Source organism: Macaca nemestrina, chromosome 14 (genome assembly GCF_043159975.1).
Source record: "Macaca nemestrina isolate mMacNem1 chromosome 14, mMacNem.hap1, whole genome shotgun sequence".
NCBI lineage: Eukaryota > Metazoa > Chordata > Mammalia > Primates > Cercopithecidae > Macaca > Macaca nemestrina.
The window spans coordinates 90002788-90026444 of NC_092138.1; the positions used below are offsets into that span (position 1 = coordinate 90002788).

The 23657-nt window shown below is 39.4% G+C and overlaps 1 protein-coding gene across 1 annotated transcript in view; it reads right to left on the minus strand.

Moving 5' to 3' along the window:
• Positions 1 to 23657, minus strand: part of LOC105487131 (BMP/retinoic acid inducible neural specific 1) — a 200496-nt gene that overhangs the window by 13652 nt on the left and 163187 nt on the right. Inside the window, exon 7 of the mRNA XM_011750439.3 lies at positions 22435 to 22657. Coding sequence (XP_011748741.1) covers positions 22435 to 22657 — 223 coding nt within the window. The remainder of the gene's footprint in view (positions 1 to 22434; positions 22658 to 23657) is intronic.

Genomic DNA, 23657 nt, shown 5'->3' on the forward strand with positions numbered 1-23657 from the left:
CCCCTCAGTGCCTAAACCAGTCTGTTGCCCCAGCCCCAGGGAAATGAAGCTTTGGCCAGGGAACAGCTGCAGTTTGGCACCCTGCCCCTCCACGACCAGGTACTCTGGCCCAGGAGAGAAGCCACACCCAAGTCAGGAGACAGGCCTCACTTTCTGGATGCCTGAATCAACCTGTACCTTGACCCCAGGAAACTGAAGCTTTGACACATGGAAGCAGCCATGACCCCAGTGTCTAAGCCCTGGTGGTGTTCTCTCCCTTGGAGACCAGGTGCTCCAGCCCAGCAGAAAAGCCACGCCCAAGCTGGCAAAGCAGCCTTGCACACTTAGACCCTGAACCAACTAGTCTCAGGTAAATGGAGCTTTGGCCCAGGGAACAGCCACAACCCTGGTGCTTGAGTCCACATGGTACCTGATCCCCAGGGAAGCACAGCCATGGCTGATCTGTATCACCTTGTCCACTATGTCAAACTGCTGCAGCGCCCCACTTCTCTGGATCTGGACCAGCCCTCTGGAGTATGCACGACTGAGGGGCCGTACGTCCAATGCGTAGTAAAGCCAATATTGCACTGCTATTTGAACCCTAGAGCCCAAGCCATAGCCATGCCCTGCCATTCTTGGTTCTTGCTTTTACAGCACCCAGCCTCACTGATTTGGGTAGCTGCTATGTCCCACCATTCCAGGGTCCAGAGTCACCACTAAGCAGTACCCCCTCTCCCGATGCCCAAGTTGTCTTTGTGCCCTGTTGGCTCTCCAACCCAAATTGCAGTTGTATTCTGCTCCCCAGAGCCTGAGCCTCTGGAACACCCCTTCCTCTCTACAGCATACCAGTGCTGTGTCCCAATATGCAGGATCAGAGTCACTGTTACATCCCTGCCATCTGGGCCTGAGCTACTGAAGTGCCTTGGAATCGCAATCCTCTGCTTGGTGCGAAAGCTAAGAAAGTAAACCTGCACCCATGTCACATGGGCCACAATATTCAACAAGACACTGATCATAGGACCCCAGTTCCATTGCCACTCTAAGCACCTGTGTCCTTGAAAACAGCGCCACCGTGGCTGCCTGTTACCTATATTATACCCAACTCCAAAAGGAATTCAATTCAGCTGAGTCTTCGCACTGTGGGAAAAAATGAGAACAACAGAATCCCTGAAGCCCTTGTTGCCAATAACCTTAACAATCTACCTTATCACCACCACTGCCACAAAGTCTTGTAGATTAGGCTATTAAGGTATCCACAGAAATTTCTGACATTGATTACAACTGAAGAAGTTGCATGATGGCTACAACCAGTGCACCCACCCAGAACCAGAATTAATGTACCTTACCCAACTGACACTATAGGATTCACCTGCAGGGGAATGTCTTTTTCTATGAGAGCTACTCTACAAAATTATAAATGGTGATTGTCCACTAAATGCACAGATATAAACATGAGGACACAAGGAACATGAAAAAACAAGGAAGCATGACACAACCAAAAGAACAAAACAATTATCCAATAACAAGTCCTCCAAAATGGAAATTGTGAATTGCCTAAAAAGGAATTCAAGACAACGATCTTTAAAAGCAAAACTCATTGAGATACAAGGGAATGTCAACAGATAATTCAATAAAATTAATAAAACTTCATGATCTGAGAGAAATTCAACAAAAAGATATCATTAAAAAGATATCGTTAAAAAGAACCAAAGAGAAATCTTAAAGCTGAATAATTCGATGAATGAATTAAAAAACACAATTAAGATATTCAATAGCTGACTACATCAAGTAAAAGAAAGAAATACTGGACTTGAAGAGAAGTCTTTTAAAATAACCCAGTAAAGGGGGAATTTAAAAATTGAATAAATTAAAAAGAGTGAATAAAGTGTGTGGGACTATGGGACACCAGTAAGCAAGCACATACTTACATGATGAGAGTGTAAGAGGAATAAGAGATGAAGAAAGGCATAGAGAGCTTATTTAACGATATAATTGTTAAACATTTCCCAAGTCTCGGAAGAGATATGAACATCCAGATTCATGAAGCTCACAGGTTCCCAAAAGGTTCAACCCAAAGAAGTCCTCCACAAGGCACATTATAATAAAAATACCAATGACATCATAGAAATGATTTTAAAAGGCCAGGAAATAATAGGATGATACAGTTCAAACACTGAAAGAAAAAAATAAAAAATCTTTCAATCAAGAATATTACACCTAGCAAAGAAATGAAAAGGAAATAAAGGATTTCCCAGACAAAGAAAAGCTGAGGAAATTCATCGCCACTAGATCAGCCTTAGAAAAAATGTTTAGAGCCAGGTATGGTGCCTCACATCTGTAATCCCAAAGACTGTGGAGGCTGAGAGGGGAGGATCACTTGAGACCAAGTTTAAGAGCAGCCTTGCCAACATAGTGAGACCCTATCTCTACAAAAGTTTTTAAAATAATCATAAAAAAATTACAATTAGCCAAGCATGGTGGTATGTGCCTGTCATCCTACCTACTTGGGAGGCTGAGGTAGGAGGATCACTGGAACCCAGGAGTTTGAGGCTACAGTGAGTTATGATCATGCCACTGCACTTCAGCCAGGGCAACAGAGTAACATTCCCATCTTTAAAAAAAAATGGGGAGTACTTCAACTAAAAGTGAAAGGATGATAATTACTACCAAGAAAATATATGAAAGCATAAAACACACTGGTAGAGGTAAATTCATAATTAAATTCAGACTATCCCATGACTGTAATAGTGATATATAAATCTATCTAATCTCTAGTATGAAAGTTAAAAGTTAAAATGACCAAAAATGACTGTAGCTACAGTAATTTCTTAAGGAATGCACAGTATAAAACATATAAATTGTGGCAACAAATAAATAAAATATAAATCAAGAAATAAATCAAATATAAATAATTGGGGGGAGGGTAAAGGTAAAAGGTATATGCCACCAAATTTAAGTTATCAGCTTAAAATGGTCTATTATAACTATAAACTCTTTGATGTAAGCCTCATAGTAACTACAAAGAAAAAAGAAAATACTACAGAGATACATAAATGAGAAAGAGAAACCAAAGACTAGCGCTACAGAAAATCACCACACCACAAAGGTAAACAAGGAAGAAAGGAAAAAAAAAGGATCTATTAAACCACCAGGAAATAATGAACAAATATCAGGAGTAAATTCTTCCCTATCAATAATGACATGGACTGTAAATATCCAATCAAAAGACAAAGTGGCTGAGTAGATTGACGAAAGAAAAGATTCAACTATGGGCTACCTATAAGAGACCCATTTTAGCTTAAAGGACACACAGCTGAAAGTGAAGGGATGTAAGAAGACATTTCTTGCAAAGAGTAGTCAAAAGATAACAGAGGCTGCTATGCTTACATTAGATAAAATAGACTTCAAGTAAAAAAGTATTTCAAGAAAAAAAGATGATCATTGTATAACAATAAAAGCATCAGTTCATCAAAAGGACATAGCAAATATAAATATATATATGGACCCAACATTGGAGCACTTAAATATATAAATATTAATGAACCTGAAGGAATAAATAAATATCTATGTAATAATAGTAGAGGACATCAATACCCTGCTTTCAACAATGAATAGATCAAGTAGACAGAAAAATAACCAAAATATACTGAAAACAAACTGCACTTTAGACCAAATGGACCTAACAGACATATACAAAACATTTCATTCAACATCAGCAGACTATACATTCATTTCTAGAGCACATGGTACGTTCTCCAGGATAGATCATATGTTAGGCCTCAAAACAAGTTTTAGCAAATTCAATAATATTACAATTATATCTAGTATTATTTCCAACCACAATGGTATGAAACTAGAATCAGTAACAAGAGAAATCTTGACATATTCCCTAGTATGTGGAAATAAAAGAACATGCTCCTCAACAATCAATGGGTCAACGAAGAAATCAAAAGGGAAACTGAAAAATATCTTGAGACAAATAACAGTAGAAACATGACATATGAAAACATATAGGTTGCATCAAAAGAAGTTATCAGAGGGAAGTTTACAGCAATAAATAATAAACAAGAAGAAAGATCTCAAATAAAGTAAGGAGTTAGTAAAAGAAGAGGAAACTAAACTGTAATTTAGCAGAAGGAAGGAAATAATGACGATCAGAACAGAAATAAATCAAATAGAGAACACAAAAGTCATGGAAAAAAAATCAATAAACCCAAGAGTTGGTTCATTGAAAAACTAAGCAAAATCAGCAAACCTCTAGCTAGACTAAAAAAAAAAGAGGAAACTCAAATAAATAAAATCAGAAATGAAAGTGGAGACACTACAACAGATGTCTCAGAAATAAAAAGGAACATAAGGGACTATTATGAACAATTATATGCCAACAAATTGGATAACCTGGAGGAAATGGATAAATTCCTAGAAAATGCAACCTACGAAGGTTGAATCAGGAAGAAAAAGAAAACCTGAACAGACCGTTAACAAAGAGATTGAAGTGAAGTAGTATTTAAAAACCTTCCACCAAGGAAAAGCCCAGGACCAGGTGACTTCATGGCTCAATTCTACCAAATATTCAAAAAATATTTGTTACCAATACTTCTTAAACTCTTCCAAAAACTAGAGCTAGAGGGAATACTTCCAAACACATGTTATGAGGCCAGCATCACCTTGATACCTAAGTCAGACAAAGACACTGCAAAAAAAAAGAAAACTGCAGACCAATGTCTTTAATGAACATTGATGCAAAAATTCTCAATAAAATATTAGCAAGCTGAATTTAACAACACATCTAAACCAAGTGGAATTTATCCCAGGAGCGCAAGGCTGGTATAATATATACAAATCAGTAAGTGTCATATATCACATTAACAGAATAAAAGATTAAAATCATAAGATTAAAATCATAAGATTACCACAATTGATGCAGAAAAAAGTATTTGACAAAGTTAAAAATCTTTTCCTATTAAAACTCATAAACTTAGCTATAGAGTAAAAGCTTCTCAATATAATAAAGGGCATTTATGAAAAACCCACAGCTAACATCATAATCAACAGGAAACAGCTGAAAGCTTTTCCACTAACATTCGATTCAAGGCAAGAATGTCCACTCTTACCACTTCTAGTCAATACAGTACTGGAAGTACTAGCAAGAGCAACCAGACAAGAAAAAGAAATAAAAAAGCATCCAAATCAGAAAGGAAGAAGTAGAATAAACTCTATTTGCAAGTGTCATAATTCTATATGCAGAAAACCCCAAAGATTCCCCCACAAAAATCTATTAGAACTAATCAATCAATTAAGTAAAGTTGAATTACACAAAATCAACATACAAAAATTAGTAGCACTTCTACACACAAATAACTTAGTTGAAAAAGAAATGTAAAAAGTATCTCATTTACAAAAAAAAAAAAAATACTTAGGAATAAATTTGACCAAGGAAGTTAAAGATTTGTGCACTGAAAACTGTAAAACATTAAAGAAATTAAAGAAGATGCAAATAAATGAAAAGATACTGTGTTCATGGATGGGGAACATTAATATTATCAACATATTCACACTATTCAAAGCAATATAATGATTTAACATAATCCCTATAAAAATGTCGATGTCAATCTTCACAGAAATAGAAAAAGCAATCCCCAAAAAATCAAAACTCACATAGCCAAAGCAATACTGAGAAAGAAGAACAAAGTAGGAGGCATCATGCCTCCTGATTTAAAATTATACTACAGAATTATAGTAATCAAAACAATATAGAACTGGCATAAAAAAACAGAAGCATAGACCAATGGAACAGAATAGAGAGCCCAGAAATAAATCCAATCATAACTGGTGAACTAATTTTCAACAAGGGCACCAAGAGGATACTATGGGAAAAGGATAGTCTCTTCAATAAATGGTGCTGGGAAAACCAGATTTCCACATGCAGAATAATGAAATTGAACCCTTATCTTACACCATACACAAAAATCAATTCAGAATGGATAAAAGGTCTCATTGGAAGACCTGAAACCCAAAAAACTCCTAGAAGAGAACATAGGTAGAAAGTTCCTCTTTTGATACCATACCAAAAGCTCAGGCTACAAAAACAAATATAAATGAGTCTATAGTAAACTAAAAAGCTTCTTCACAGCAAAGGAAATATTTAACAAACTGAAAAGGCAACCTACAGACTGGGAAAATGTATTTGCAAACCACATACTTGATAAGAGATTAATAATCAAAATTTATAAAGAACTCTTACAACTCAATAGCAGAAAAACAAATAACCCAATTTAAAAAATGAAGAAAGGACCTGAACAGACATTTCTCCAATGAAGACATAAAAATGGCTAACAGGAATATGAAAAGGTACTCAACAGCACTAATAATCAGAGAAGTGTAAATTAAAACCACTATATGATATCGCCTTGCTCCCATAAGGATGGCTATTATAAAAAAGACAAGAGATAGCAAATGTTGGTGAGGGTGTGAAGAAAAGGAAACCTTTGTATACTGTTGGTGGGAATGTAGATTGGTACAGCCATTATGAAAATAATATAGAGGTTCCTAAAGAAATTAAAAATAGAACTACCATACAACACAGAAATCCCTCTTCTGGGTATATTCCCAAAGGAGATGAAATCAGCACAGATAAAGATATGTGCACTCCCATATTAACTGCAATATTATTCACAATAGCCAAGATAAGGGAAGAACCTAAATAACTATCAACAAATAAATGTATAAAGAAAATGTGATATGCAGTTGTTTCTCTGTATCTACTGGGAACTGGCTCCTCAACGCCCCCCCCCAAAATACCAAAATCTGATGATGTCCAAGACTCTTTTATGGGATAGTATTTGCATAACCTAAACACATAACCTACCCATGTCTTCCTGTATACTTTAAAACATTTATAGATTACCTATATTACCTAATGCAATGTAAATACCATGACATGGTTATAATGCTATATTTTTAAAATTTGTATTATTTTTATTATTGCATTGTTATTTTATCAAAAATTTTTTATCCATAGTTGGTTGCGTTCATGGATGTGGAATCCACAGGTATGGAAGGCTGACTATATGTATACGATATAATATTATTCAGCTTGAAAAGAATAATATCCTACTGTTTGTTACAACATAGATAGATCTACACAACGTTATTCTAAGTGAAATAATCCAGACACAGAAATAAAAATATTGCATGATTTCACTTAAATGCAGAAGGAAAAGAAAAAAAGAGCTCAAATACACAAAGGTAGAGAAATAGATAATGGAAATAGTGGTTACTGTGCTTGTAGGGGGAGAGGAAATGGAGAAATATAGGTCAAAGGATACAAAATAGCAAATAAGTAGGATGAACACATTTACAGAATTAATACAGCATTGGGGATTGTTGTTAAATAGATTTTAGCTGCTCTTCTAACAAAAACTAGGTGAGATGATAGCTATGCTATCCTGCTTCACTATAGTAACGATTTTGCTGTCCATATGTATGTCATAACAGCATATTGTAAACCTCAAATAAACACAATAAAATTTATTTTCAAAAAATAAAGTGCTTGCAAAAAAATTAATGTTTTACACTGGAAAAAATGAACAAATGAAAAACCTACTCTATGTATCAGGTAGCCACAAATCCTTTGCTATTCCTCCCATAAAGACAGCAGGTTTATGTACTCTCCCCTTGAATCTGGGAAGATCCTACCATGGCTTTGACCAATTTAATAAGTGATTCACACAGTTTATAGGTATAGGCCTGAAGAGACTGGCAGCTTTCACCTCCTATCTCTTGGAAAACTCCCTTTTGTACCTCTGAGATCCATTTTAAGCAATCTGGCCACTCTGCTGTAGGACTACACAGAAAGATCTTGGAAAGGAAGAACTGCCCAGCTGAGGCCGGCCTTCTGGCCGTCTCTGCTTCAGACATGTGAGGGAAGCCCTCTGGGGACGTCCAGGCCAGCTTCACTGCCAGCTAAACACCAACAAGTGATTGCAATCAACTCCACATAGAACATAATTGCCCAGCAACTTCCAGCATGAATTCCTGACCCACAGATCGGGAGCATAATATAATAATTGGTATTTTAAGTGCCTAAATTTGGGTCAATTTGTTATACAGAAATATATATTCATAACACTGTATTTTATGAGCTCCAAAGAGAACTCAGGTTATCTCTTTTTCATTCTATTATTCCCAAACTATGCTACTGTACTAGGGAATGTTCTAAAAATGCCTTCCTCCTCCCCAAGGTTCCAGGCTCTAGTCCCCAGGACCTGTGACTGTGATAAGATAGCACTCTGGTGACTGTGTTCTTTTACATAACAGAGTTGACCTACAGAGGAAGATTATCTTAGTGGACCTAATCCAATCAGATGTGTCCCTTTAGAAGCAGAGAGTTTTCTCTCGCTTTGGCAGAACTCAGGAAAGTCTGAAGTGTGAGAGGGACTCCATGCACCTTTATTCTTTTGAAGATGAAGAGGACCTTGTGCAAGGCCTGGAGAAGGGCCTCTAGGCAAAATAACCTCAGTCCTACAACCACAAGGAACTAAATTCTGCCAACACCTTGAAGGAGCTTGGACTTGGATTCTTCCCCAGAGCCCACTGGTAAGTCTGTGTGACACCTTGATTTCAGCCTGTGAAGCATAAAGTGAAGACCCAGCTACACCATACCTAAACTCCTGACCCCTGGAAACTATGACGTAATAAATGTACATGAAGTCTCTTAATTTATGGTAATTTGCTACAAAATAAAAATTAACATAGTAATTCAGGACAAATCACTCTGTTTCATTTTACTCCTTAATAAAATGATAAGAATAGATTGGACAATCTTTTAAGTTTCTTTCAGGTACAAAATTTTATGATTTCATAATATTAGGTCATTTAGCCTTCCTGAGCCTCAGGTTTCTAAAGTAAAACATGGTTGCAAAACCAATTCTGGGCCAGTTTTATCTTCTAGGTAGTCTATCTTCTAGATCTCAAGCTCTTTGTGAGCAGGGGCACTCATTGTCTTGCTCACCCCTCTTCCCCTTGTATCCTGCCTGGCACTTAGTGAGTATTCACTAAATATTTGTTAAATGAATAAATGAATGAATGAATAAAGGAAGATTCAGTATAAATATTAATGTAAATATTATATGACAAGAAAAGAGGCCTATGCCTATGTAGGATGGCAACAGAATAACGAGTACTACTTTATAATCTTGGGCAAGTCATTCATTTCTGTGAGTCTTAGTTTTCTCCTCTGTAAACGGGGAGATCCACTGATCCTCACTCTAGCTCCCCCACTGGTTATTCCGATCACATAACATCATCAGTGTGAAAGCCCTTTGCAGACTTTAAAGTAACCTATACATAAGGTATTTGTCTTGGTGATAGTTTACTTTTTAAGGTTAGGAATGTCCCTAAGCCACATGGGGTAAATTTACTTCCTAATTATACCAGAAATGGAGCACCTTCCTGCTGTTACTTCTGCAGCTGCTGGTTAGCAGCCTTGCCACCTCTCAGCAGAGGTGGTACCTATAGGGAGACAAAGCCATTAGCATCTGCTTAAGCAGAAGGTGTTAGAAACTCAACTCAAAGAAGACTTACTGAAAGATGACGATCTCTGCTGACAACAAGGGAATATGACAGCCTGTGGTATCACACCAAATAATCTGGGTCATTGCTTCTTAATCTGGTGTAAACCACTTTTTTTCCAAAGCTGTGTTTTGAGGAGCCCAATCGCTTGAAAAACCTCAAAAAGAAAGATTCTATGGCCAAATAAATTTGAAAAACATGCCAACTTGACCTCTTCTTTATTTAGCATTTTTAAAAATTCAACATTTTCTAAACTTATTCAAACACAGATACCACTTCCATATTTTCCTCCTTTTCAAAGGCCTGTAAGATTCACTTAGGGGAACTCATTTTTGCTTAGTTTCTACCAAGTACATAGAAAGAGGTGAGACCATATTTAAGGCGGTGAAGAGATACTTAATCCAAGTCTGGTATAGCGCTTAGACCAGTGGCATCAGTATCACCCAGGACTTAGGACCCACCTCAGTTCTACTGAATCAAAAACCCTGGATACAAGGCCCAGGAATGTATGTTCAGAAAGTACTCTGGGTGACTGTGATGCCAATTCCAGTTTGGAAAGCAGTGTTTTGATCCACAGATCATGTCAGCACAGAGAAGAAACACTGAATCCTCTTACACCCAAAAGAGAGATCCCATTGATTCTCTGGTTCATCTTTCTAATAGCTATCAGAGAACATTTACTAAACCACAGCATCCCTTCTATTATTTTTCCCGCTGGCTTCACATCTCCTTAATGATAAGATACAAACTCTACCACTAGGTATTCAATCCCTCCATAATTTCCCAACATAAAGGTCTAAACTTATTCAATAACAATAAGGACAATTTCCCTAAGTGCTAATATTTGTTGACCACTTACTACATGGTAGGAATAGTGAATATGTATCTTGGGTGATCCTCTCAATAACCCTGTGGAGGAGATATCATCCTCATTTTACAGATGAGGACACTCAGGGCCAGAGGACACTGAGCACATTGCTTGCCAAGATTTAACCTCAGTCCTCTGGTTCCAAAGCCCAGGTACTTAATCCTGACTTATATCCTGTTTCTGGTTTCTGATTTGACATTTCTGGATAAAATTAATCCCACACTCTATTCTTCATAGGTACGTACTGTTTTCTTTAATGGAAAATCATTCTTTTCACTGCAAGTACAAAGCATAATCATCCCTCGGCTCTCGTGCGAAATGCCCCTCACTTCAGTGCAGCAAAGGCTGTGTTGTGATGTTCTAGGCACTTTACCCATCACTGAGGAAACACTGGTTCACAAGGAAAACAAGTTATTTGCCTTCACCGAATTTGCAGTCAAGTAGGGGAAGTCTGGGCTTAAACACAACATTGCAAATATGGCCAGTGCTAGAAAAAATGAAACAGAAGATGCAGTAAAGGCATTTAATAGGATGGTGCAACCTGGTCCACTGAGTCAGACCAAATATTCCTAAGAAATCAGGGATGAATCTGAAAATTAAAGGATGAATAAAGTAATTCAGACAGAGGAAAGTATTTTTTTCCAGTCTCCCCAGCAGGAATGCATTTCTCTCACACTCCTCTTCTCTTGCAGCATTTCCCTTGGCTACTCAAACTCTCTGTCTATAATATGGGAAGCAGAGTAGAACCTTTTTGATAGGGCTGTTGTAAGGACTATACACATTAATATATGTAAGGCATCAACAACTGTGTCTGGTACGTAATAAATGTTCCATGTGTGTCAGCTATTATTACCATCATTTTTTTCTTACTGTAATAGGTGATCTTGAGCAAGTTGTTCCACTAAGAGTGGCAAGTTACTAGGAATCAGAGCTTCTCTGTCAAGTGGGACAAGCTCTCCTAATTGACTTCCATGAAATAACTTTGGGAAAATGGCTCTTCCTCCCATCAGATAGATGTGGTGTGCGAAGCTGATGGTGCACTGAACACTTTTGTCTGGTCGGTTACACTTCCACATGCTTCTATTTCCACCAAGTAACAAGCACACAACCTGAAAGTCAGTTTCACTTATTCCCAGACCTGTTTATGCCTGTTGTAGTTGCTATTATTATATCTTATAATATAGCTAAAAACCTATAAAATAAGTAAATTAAAACTAAAATAAATCAATGAAATGTGAATTGCTTTTTTCTGTGGAAACTAATTTGAATTCAGTGGGAAATTCTATAAAGATGAGTTATTGACAAAAATGACCATCGATTTAAATAAAGGTGAAATAACAAAAAATCCACAAACATTTAAGCTGTTTTTTAAGAGTCTAAACTGTTGCTCCAATTTGAATAGACCGAAGTTTGAAATGTTATGCAATTATGGTATGGTTTATGCAGGAACACTGGTAGAATGTTAAATAAAATATGCCACCACCCTCAAACAAGATTTTGGCTTTACTTCACAAGGCTGACCAAGAAATTTGCATTTATATGTTTTTAAGTTAAAATAAAATGGTTCATATATGTATAGCATGTATACATTTTAGGATTTCCTAGTTTAACTTCACTTTTTCAATTAACCAACAAACTATTGGTCTCCAATTCTGTCCAATGAAGAGCCTCATGCTTTGTCATTTTACTATGTGCTAACCCTGGCATCTGTATTCTATTATTGGCTTTCCAAGGCTGGCTACTATTTTTCTCTCCATCATGCTATGTAGAAAATTGAAGTTTGAATGCCTTAATGCTATGCTAAGTACTATCAATAGTAAATGATAGTCACACACTTCGGTTTGTCAGACTAGAGAGTCTGAAGTCCTAAGGTTCTTAAGTTCTTTTGTTTCTCTTGATTACATTTTGTTTGTTAGGCTCATGCTTTATTTTACGCAACAGAAACATCCGCTTCTTGGAAATAGAAAGTGTTGTCATCAGATATCTAGGGTCTACTACTGCTGTGCTCTTGAAAATATTATTATTGTTATTATTTTGAGACAGAGTCTTGCTCTATTGCCCAGACTTGAGTGCAGTAGTGTGATCATGGCTCACTGCAACCTCCGCCTCCCAGGCTCAAGCAATTCTCATGCCTCAGCCTCCTGAGTAGTTGGGATTACAGGTGTGCACCACCATGCTAGGCTAATTTTTGTATTGTTTAGTAGAGACAGGGCTTCTCCATGTTGGCTAGACTGGTCTTGAACTCCTGGCCTCAAGTGATCTACTAGCATCAGCCTCCAAAACTGCTGGGATTATAGGCATGAGCCACCATGCCCAGCCTTGAATATATTAATATTATATCTGTATATTTCTTTACAAGTTATGAAGAATTTTTACATATATCATATAAATTGACTAGGACATCAACTCCGTGGGGTAGCTATTCTTATTATCCTAATCATACAGATGGGGAAACAGAGGGCTCAGGTTTGGAGACTTTTGGAGGTCACACATCTAATAAATGACAGAGCCGGGACTGTCAGTCTAATAAACTGAAACTGACTTGAGTTCAATAAAATATAAGAAGCCATATCCCTCTGCCCCACTGCAGGAGTCTATGGAGATGAAATCCAGAGGCAAGTAAGTACAGGGTTCACAGAGAAGAATCAAAATCAGTGTGAATATTGAGGGTCGTCAGAATAGAGATAACGATTATCTTGGTAGCCAGAGTCTTTCTATAGACACCAATTAAACACTGTATGGAGAAGGAAATATGTTAAAAGCTGACATGGGTTCAGAAGCTACGGCCCCAGCATCTGAGCCTGAAGTTGATGCCCCCATGAGATTTTCATCTCAACAATGGATAATTACATTGTGCTTGGCTAAGGCTCGGACTGCTGGGTCAAGGCCACGTGAATTTGAGAAGCAAAAATAAATCAAAGACCAAGCATCATCAGAAAATGCTAATAGTTCTACTGCCTGCCCTCAAGTTAAGCTTCCATGGATCTTATTTGCCTCACAATACTCTAATCTTTAAAAATAACCAGGTGATAGCCAGATGTAAGGAAGAAATATCAAATCACACTGACCTTAAGCACCTACTTGATGCTTAAGATTTTTACTTAATTTTACTTCATTTCATTGAATTGAATAGTATCTGTTTTTCCAAAGTAATAGACATAACAAGAAATAACTTTAGGATTTGGATTCAGGTCAGTTGAAGACGATCACCATTTGCAGTTTTGATTTTACCACAATGGACTGTCAGTCTACTGGCCTGAATTTTAGTCATGATCTGTTCACAAATTCCCTGAGTGACCCTGGAAAACTCACTTACCTCCCTTTGATCTTAGTTTATTCATTTGTGAATGAGGAAGATAATCTAAATATATTCAACATATGTAGAAAGTACATACACTTTATATATGAACATGGAACTCAATTTGCAGAAAATTATGTCAACATGCCTTTGTGGCACATTCAGAGAAGCAAATAATCTATGTGTCCATTCATTGAACAAAGGTTTTTGAATGGCTACTGTGTGACAGGTCGTGTGGTAGGAAGCTATAAGAACAAAGTTACGAAGCATATAGAAAAAGATGTATGAGTGAGCTGATAGTCTCACGGGAGAGATAGGCATTAATAAATAGATTTAAAAAGGGAAAATGGGAGTCAGGTGCAGTGGCTCAGGTCTGTAATCCTAGCACTTTGAGAGGCCAAGGAGGGATTATCGCTTGAGTCCAGAAGTTTGAGACCAGTATGGGCAACATAAACTGAGGCTCCAGCTATATGAAAAATTAGACAAGCCAGCCAGGTATGGTGGTGCACACCTGTAGTTCCAGATTCTTGGGAGGCTGAGGCTGAAGGATCACTTAAGCTCAGGAGTTTGAAACTACAGTGAGCTATGATCATACCACTGCACTTCAGCCTGGGTGACAAGGCAAGACTCTGTCTCAAAAACAAAACCAAAAAAAAAAAAGAAAAAAGAAAAAAGATATACTGGTAAATTGGATGGTAAACTGGAACTTGGGTTCAATTAGAAAATTAGAATGATAAGGAAACATATAAAATAAGTCCTGAAACAGCCTTTCAATGCAGGAACCATGTTCTTGAGGAAGGAATCTTTGAGCCTGAGATCTGAAGGGCAGGTAGAAGCTACCATAGTGAAGAACAAAAGAAAAAAAAGGAAGCACATTCAAGCAGAAGGAACAGCCCACGTGAAGCGTTTGAAATGAAGGGCTATGGGGAGGGGGTCGAATTAGGCATTTAGTTAACTCAAAGAAAATTAGCAGAACCGTCCTGTCACTGAGAGAGTCAAGAAATGGTGTGGAACCGAGCCAAGGGGTAGGTGGGAACCAGTTCATGGCCGATCTATCGGCCACCTCAGGATTTTCGTTCTTTCTCCTAAAAGCAGTAAGTAGTAACCAAAAAGTTTTAAACAGGGATGTGACAAGATTGAATTTGCTTCTTAAGTAATAATTCTGACTGCCATGGAACATAGATTGGAAAGTGACTAGAGTAGACTCTGGGAGACTTAGTTAAAAGGCCATTGTAATTTCAGGCAAAAGAAGATTTTAGTTTGAACTATAAGCTACTCATTAAAATTGACTAATTAGCATCATCTGAAAGCAATGCTGCTCAAAGATTCAATTAATGACCTTCTCCCAATATTCTTGAATTGAACTATTACTCTCATTCTCTATAAATGTTATGTCTCTTAGAGTTGGGAAGGACCTCATAGATAATTGAGTCTTGTTTTTGTTTTAGCAAAAAGAAAGAAAGAAAAATCACCTTATGTTCACGAATGAATTTTAATTCAGAATTTCCATAAAGAAAACCGCTAAAGAACTGCTCTAGTTTAAGGTGAGGTACAATTGTTCACTACTCAACCTTCATTCCACCTCTGCAAGTCACGATTTCTCTACCCAGTGCTCTCCAGAGTATCAGTTATAGGTTTAGTCCAGCCCACACAGGGCAGAACAGGACTTGAACTCAGGTCATAGGTTTAGTCCAGCCCACACAGGGCAGAACAGGACTTGAACTCAGGTCTCTGGCTTCACAAAACAATGCATTTTCACATACCTAGAGGCTAGATAATGATGGTTGGAGGACCAAGGCACAGTTGCTTGTATCTTTAAATGCCTTCCAGTGGCTGACACAAGATTGGAAGATAAGGTGGTTAGTAAACATTCATGTAATTGCACAGGAACCGGCTAAATTCAGTATTGCCCAAGATGACTTTGTGCTTCTTTTCTTCCTCCCTCCCTTCCTTTCTACCTTATTTCCCCTCTCTCTTCTTTTTTTTTTCTTCCTTTTCTCTCCTGCATCCCTCCCTTCCTTCCTTCCTTCATCTCCCTTTTGCCATGACAGGCAATTTCCACCACTATGCAAAGCAGTTTTTAGTCTTGGCAGGTCATTTAAACACCTTGGATCATCTTGCCTCGGCGATTGGTAGAATAGCAGAGGAGTAACAAGAAGGGATTCTGGTGGGCTTGAATCCTGTCTTCTACCTGCTATTTAATAATCAGCAAGTCATTTAACATTTCTTTGCCTTAATTTCTCTATTCATAAAGTGGGATAAATTAGTGCTACCTCATAGGGTTGTTACAGTGATTAAATAAGATGAAAGCCGTAAGACAGTGGCTGGTGCATGGTAAATGCTTTAGAAGTGTTAACTATTAAATGTTGCCATGAACCTGAACTCAGTCCCATTCCCATTCCCTTCCTGACGTGTTTGGCTTCAACTTCACCCCAATTGCATAGCTACAGCATTCAGAGTTCACAAATTTATACACTACCCCTGGTGAGCTCCATAGTGACCCTCTGAGGTAGGCAATCAGAAAAAATTATACCCATTTTTTAGGTGATAAAGCCAACGCTTAAAAAGTCTCAGTGTCCAGTAATGGCTGAGACCAAACCTAAAGCCCACCTTTCCCTTTTTAACTGCACAGTATAAGGATCTCCTGGTGGCAAGACAAGCCACAGGAATCTTACTATGGATCCCTGCCTTTTCTTGATATGTCCAGCTGCAGTCTGACTCTAGGGCCAACTCTCCTGCAGGCTAACAGAAATCTATCACAGTATCCCCAGATCCTCAAACAGAACCTAATACATAATGATTACCCAATAAATATCTGGTCGACCTACTCTGGTCCCCATCAACAGGTGTGGTCTGGAATTCTCTTGCTGCTGTCCTCTCAACAAGCACTGGGACTTGGGGTGGGATGAATCTTACTTATGTTCATGCTTCCAAAGCCTGGCATACAGTAAGCTTTCAGGAAATGTATGCTGAGTTGGACTGCACTGAACCCGGCCTCTTCTGGTTACCTACAGGGAATATGTCTTTCTGGGTTTCTGCTTGGGCTTGAGAGTTAATTCAGGGCTCCATGTTCAGAGCCATTTCCTGCATCTCAGCACACTAGAGTCTATATATTTCAATGCTGGTCTACTACCCTCAACCTTGATGAGCAAACCCTGCCTTTGGCTTTACCACACGCAAAACCAGGGCACCCCAAACCGAATACAGTCACCTATCTGCCACTGCACACTGCTTAGACAACATGGGCTCTTGCTGCTCTGCACAGTGATCTTGACCATCAAGTCCAACAGTAAAGTCAGCAAAATAAATCTCATCTGCTCCTTACCTGCCCATGTGACCTTGGATAAATTAATCACATCTGCCTTATCAGTTCCCCAACCCATAAATGATCCAAGAGCATCTACTTCACAGAGATGGCATGAGTATTAGATAAAAAATATATGTCACCAAAGCTCAATTTCATTGGGTAACTAATTACTGAGTGCTAAGAAATGTATATGCCAAATACCAGTGCTTGGGGAAAAAAAAATAAGAACAATACCTAACATGTATTGAGTGCTATCCATGTGTTACTCAGGGTCCTAAGCAATTTATGTAGGTTAAAGCATTTAATCCTGAAAACAACCTTATGATGTAGGCACTATAATTAGCTCCATTTCACAGACAAGAAAATTGAGGCTCCAAGGTTTCAGTAACTTCCTCCAGACTTACAATGTAACCAGGTGACAAAGTTGGAATTTCAACCAAGGCAGTCTAACTTCAGAATCTTTACACATAGCCAACTCTATTGCTTGTTATAATAGCTGCTCAGTAAGTAGCTGCTATTGCTTCATTATTGCTGTTAGTATTATTAATCTTATGTTCCCTATATCTGATACTCACCTCTAGCTCCAATTCTACTCAATTTCTATTGTACCTCATCTCCAAAATATATGTCCCCCGCCCCCATAATGAATAGCACCTCCCAATACTCACACCCTTGAAGTTAGGTTAGGCTTTTGGCCAACAGAATGTGGTGGAAATAATGCTCTCTGACTTCCAAGGCTAAGTTTTGAATAAGTCTTACAGCTTCCATTTGGTCTCAGAACACTCCCTCTCTGAGCCCAGCTGCCATGCTGCAAGAAGTCCAGTCCCCATGGAGAGGTCCTGTGTGGGTACTCCAGCGACAGCCCCAGCTGAGCCCCCAGCTGACAGTCAGCATCAACTGGCTCTGAGAGTGTGTCATTGCAGAGATGCCGCCCAGTCAAGCCCCCAGATGACAAGAGCCCCAGCCAACTAGAGATACCCTCAGCTGTACCAAGTCAACATACAGATGCATAATAGATAATAACATAGTGTTGTTTTGAGCCACTAAATTTTGGGGTGAATTGTTTTACACTAATAGATAGCCAAAATATCCCTTTTGTCTTCCAGCCAATATTAAGTTTCTAGCAAGTACTGAAGCCAAGTTTTAATTAGCTATAATTGACCTCTCACTAAATCTAAATCTTAACATTTCTTTGAAGTAACAATAAATTAACATTTATTGACCTTGTGTACATTATTAACCTTTCTGTGCCTCAGTTCCTTTATCTGTAAAATAGGAATGGTAACAGGATCACTTCATAAGACTATAGTGAGGAGGAAATTAGTTAATCTCATATAAGATGCTAAAGAACAGTGCCTGACCTTTAGAATACATATACTAAGTGACAGCTCCTTCCCTTCTGTCTCTTACTCTCTCCCTTCCTCCCTTCCTTTTAACTGATTCAGGCACTTTACCAAGGCTATTTAAATTTTAAAATCTTAATCATCATACTTAACCTGAAGGCAAGTGTTATTATCCCCTTTCACAAATTAGGCGCAGGGCCTTAAATAAAATTCTGTGTCTGGTAAGCGATGAAGCCAGGATTCGGACCAGTCCATGTGTGGCTAAGGCCCTGTGCTTGTTCCTTCTTTCCCTCTCCCACCTCACCTTAACAATGCCACCTGTTTGTGAGATAAGTAAACATCTCTGTGGCACCTGCTGCAGTAATGGCACCTGCTCAACACACTCATCTTCCACAGACTTCAGCAAGCAGACACATTGAAACCGTGCAATCAGTTCATTTGCAAATACTAGCTTGCTCAGCTAGAGGTGGCCCAAGGTTCCCAGTGTTAGCACCTCTACCTGACACTGCTCTGTGCCAGAGAGGTGCCCTGCAGTGTGAGAAATGCTCATTAAAGCCTCAGATTCAGATGTCAGGAAGCAGCCCACAGCCAGGCCAAGGAAGTTCATCTCTCCTGGGAAGGCTTCAGAGGAATAGGCCACAGAGCCTAGAGTCTGTGTGCTCCCACCCCTCGGTACCAAGCATTCAAAACTCCTCAAATTAATATAATTGAGTTACCCGCCAATGGTGGAACGCCAGACGTCCTCTCCAGGTGAGAAGAATATTATGATTAGGGCAGGTTTTCTCCTCCTTAGGAAGAGAGAGGGCAACACTGTGAGCTCTTTCTTTGGAGAACCCAGTGATGATAGAACATTTTTAGCTATCTATACCTGACAACTTGCAAAAGGAGAGCAGAGACTTATTCAAAGATGCAGACACCTGCAGTGAGCATGATGAAGTGACTTGTCCAAGGACACACAGCTTACTAATGGTGGAACATAAATCCAGACTCCTTGACTTTTCCCAGTGTTACTCCTATTACCAGCTTTGTCCCTCCTTCTTCCCTTGTAATGCCTATCCAGCTACGCTCCTTCTAAAATCCTCTCGAGTCTTCCCTGAACTTAGCATATATGATGATGCTTGGTGCTCTGGAGATTTCACTCACCTTTAATAAATATGCCTGCCCAACGTCTTTGGACCTTTGGATCTTATTCTCATAATGGTGAAACGTTGCCCTCCTCAACCAGATTTGCATCGAGCTTCATTGCTCCTTGGGATGCACAGCTTCTTCACTTAAGATCTGATCAAAAGCTACCTCCTATAATATTCTGGGCTGAATTACATACCCCTCCAAACTTACAGTTAAAGTCCTAGCCCCCAGGACCTCAAACTGTGACTGTGTTTGGAGACAGGGTCTTTAAAGTGGTAATTAAGTTAACATGAGGCCATTTAGGTCAGTTCTAATCCAATATGACAGTATCCTCTTAAGAGAGGTGGCATGGTGGCTCATACATACATTCCCAGCACTTTGGGAGGCTGAGGTGGGTGGATCACCTGAGGCCAAGAGTTTGAGACCACCCTGGCCCATATGGCAAAACTCCATCTCTACTAAAAATACAAAAATTAGCTGGGTGTGGGGGTGCATGGCTGTAATCCCAGCTACTCAGAAGGGGAGGCTGAGCAGGAGAATCGCTTGAACCTGGGAGGTGGAGGTTGCAGTGAGCCAAGATCGCTATACTGCACTCCAGCCTGGGTGAAAAAGCGAGACTCCATCTCAAAAAAAAAAAAAAAAAAAAAAAAAAAAAAAAAGAGAGAGTGAGAGAGAGAGGATATTAGGACACAGATGCACACATGGAAACCTAGGGAGAAAAAGACAACCATCCACAAGCCAGAAAAAGGGGCCTCAGAAGAAACCAAGCCTGCTGACACCTTGATCTTGGACTTCTGGCCTCCAGAACCATGAGAAAATAAATTTCTATTGTTTAAGCAGCTGAATCCATGGTACTTAGTTATGGCAACTGTCATAAACTAATACATATGGGGTCTGATTGACAAAAGAACCCCTCCCCACTCCTGCTCTACAAGACATCTTCCACAGCACTGTTCCCTGTGTGCATTTCTGAATTTCCCACCATGCTCAATGCGGGTCTCATGGCAGATGTGTGATGGATCTAAAAGGAAGCTTCTTCAGAGACTTGTTCGTGGTAGCAGCCTGAGCATCTGTTGTGCTTGACAAGAAAGCAAGTTTGTGACCTTTTCTAATCCCTGCTTCAGCAGCATTGCAACAAGAAACTAGCAAAAGAAATTCTATTTGATCCGCAAAATAATATAATTATCGCAAGCTAGATGCAAAGCAGTGGCCTCAAATTTGGAGGGAATTGGGAAAACAGAGATGAGCATGAATGTCTGTACAAGGAGGAGGTTTCATAAGGCGGGAAAGAGACAGAAACATGCTGACCAAGGAAAGGATTTTAGATTAGTAGGAATCTAGAATAAGAAGCCTTCTATATTGGCTAGTACAGTCCAGAAAGACTTCATGGAGGGAACAACAGCATTAGCTCTGACTCAAGAAAAACAAGAGAAGAAAGGGTGCGCCCCATGGGGTAATTAGGTGGATGAACTGCTGTAGAAGACGGCCATTGTTGTTAAATGTTGAGTGCTAGTAGAACAGCCTGGCTAGGAGGACAAGATTTTGATTTATAGATTTATTTAGGTTAGTTCAAAAATCATCGCGGCTTTTGCCGTTACTTAAAATTAATGGTAAAACTTAAAAAATAATGGCAAAAACCACGATGACTTTTGCATCAACCTAAAATAAGTGGTATCTTGTCTCTCTTACATCAGAATTGCTAAGCATGAGCACCAGTAAGTTTTGAAGTCAGATATTTCTTTGTTGTGAGAACTGCCTGTGCACGAATACCCCTAACCCCTATTATGATAATCAAAATTGTCTTGAGATAGTTTCAAATGTCCCCTGGGGAAAACATCATCCCCAAGTGAGAACCACTGATTTATATTGTAGCTTTGGACAAATTACTTGACCTCTCTCAGTTTCCATTTCCGGATTTGTACAACAGGGTAACAATCATATATATAAATATGTGATTGACACAGAGTGTGCTAGGTGAATGTGAATGGACTTACTCTTTTAAGAGTGGATCTTTTCTCTTAGAACTAAATTGAAGGTAGAACCCCCAAATATGCAACAAATAAGAGCAGAGCTGCTCTGTCTGAAGCAGGGTGGAGGGAGAGCCCCAACCTACCCTTTTTGCTGTCCTGTGATGCCCTTTTAGAAACCCTGGAGGCACCTCTACAGTAGGAACTACAGCTGTAGATCAGAAATGCTCTGGAAGAATAGAGTCTGCAAAACCTGGATTCAAATCCTGGCTCCTTCCTTGTGTGCCCCTAAGAGAGTAATAAACCCTAATTCTGTGGAGGCATGGGCCTTGTCTTGTCAATCTTTGTATTTGCCACCATCTAGCAAAATACCCGGTATATCCAGGACAGGGCTGGGGCTAGGGGGGAAAGCAAGGTAGCCAGGCACTGAAGGTGACATTCTCTCAGGTGAGGACCCTGCACTCAGTGACCCTGCAAGTGAGTGTCTCCTGACATTTTGTTCTACAGGTACCTTATTTGTGTCACTCACTCCAGGCTCTGCTCAAAGGACCTCATAAATAAGGTGGTGAATGATTAATTAGTTAATCCAGTTTCTTCACCATTAAGACGGGGATGCTAAAATCGGCTTTGCTCAATAATTTTAAAATTAAATAGAAAATATATTTTAAACAGGATAATGCCATATAGCTATCAGGGCTAGTGGTAATTCCCCTCTTCAGTCAGGTGAATCAGACAGAACACAGACGCTGAAAATTCACGGTACATTCCGGAAACAATGTGGAATCTGAAACAATGTGGAGCCAGTAGGTGAGGACCCAGAGGCGACCCAGAAAATTGTTAGTCTGGACCATGCAGGGTCCTGCTTGCCACCCTGCAAATGCACCATCTGCATTGCATTTCACTCTGCAGCAGGATAATGTAGCTCACGCCAGGTAGGTGCCTGCAGAGGTGGAGGTGGTGGCAGCACTTACCTCTCTCTAGGCAGCTGGTGGTTGGGATTGTGGCGACAGCGTACACTGAGGCCGAAAAGCTTGCGGGCAGTGCGTTGGATCTTTTGTCTCTGTGCCTCTGTGGCACTCTGCAGGAGCTTGTAGCGGTTCTGCAGGTCCCAGTCATTGCCCCAGTGCTGATGGATGCTCCCAATGGTCAGGAAGTGGTTGCTGGGGAGGCGCTTCATAAATGATTTAAACTCATCTAATGAGAGACAAAGGCCGAGAGACAAGGGCTAAGCATGATAGCACCCATCTAAAGTTGCCTCGAATGCTTAAGTCTCACTTTCCAATAAACCAGTCCTGCAAACATAATTTTTTTTCCTGAGGGCCACAGAACATTGCATTAGTCTGTCCTGCCCCTACTAGAAAGGGCAAAAGCTACTATGCTATCTTATGAAGGGAATCTGCATACTGCATTCTTGTTTAAGACAGGGCTTCCCAAACTTCTGGCATCGGAATATCAACCTTATAGTACTGTTCGCATATTATTACATTTACTTAACATGTTATTTGAATCAAGTCATTGTTTTTTACTTAAAACTCAAAAACAAGGCTGGGTGCATTGGCTCACACCTGTAATCCAAGGACTTTGGGAGGCCGAGGCGGGTGGATAACAGGTCAGGAGTTCTAGACCAGCCTGGCCAACATGGCGAAACCGTCTCTACTAAAAATATAAAAATTAGCTGGGCGTGGTGGCTGGTGCCTGTAATCCCAGCTACTCGGGAGGCTAAGGCAGGAGAATTGCTTGAAAGCGGGAGGCAGATGTGCAGTGAGCTGAGATTGCACCACTGCACTCCAGTCTGGGCAACAGAGCGAGACTCCGTCTCAAAAAAAAAAAAAAAAAAAAAAAAAATTGAAAACAAAATGTTTATTGAATTCTTCAAAGAAAATTACTATTGCATGCCTTCAGAAGATGGTAGCTGTAAAAATAAATATGATGAAGACAATGTTAATAAATTCTAGTCAGACAGTGTTGCCTGCTAAATGATCAAACTTCCATGCCTGCTCTCACGTTGAAACACAGGAAATCAGCAAGTGTTAGAGAGGTGTTAAAGGCATGCTAGCACCAAACTGAAACTTTCTCTTTGATGTAATCTGCAGTTTTGACAGAGAACTGAAATGGACCAACTTCCACACCCGGCGATCCAGTGTTGTTGGAAGTTGTATATGTGCCCCATCTAGCATCATCTCACATTTCAGAA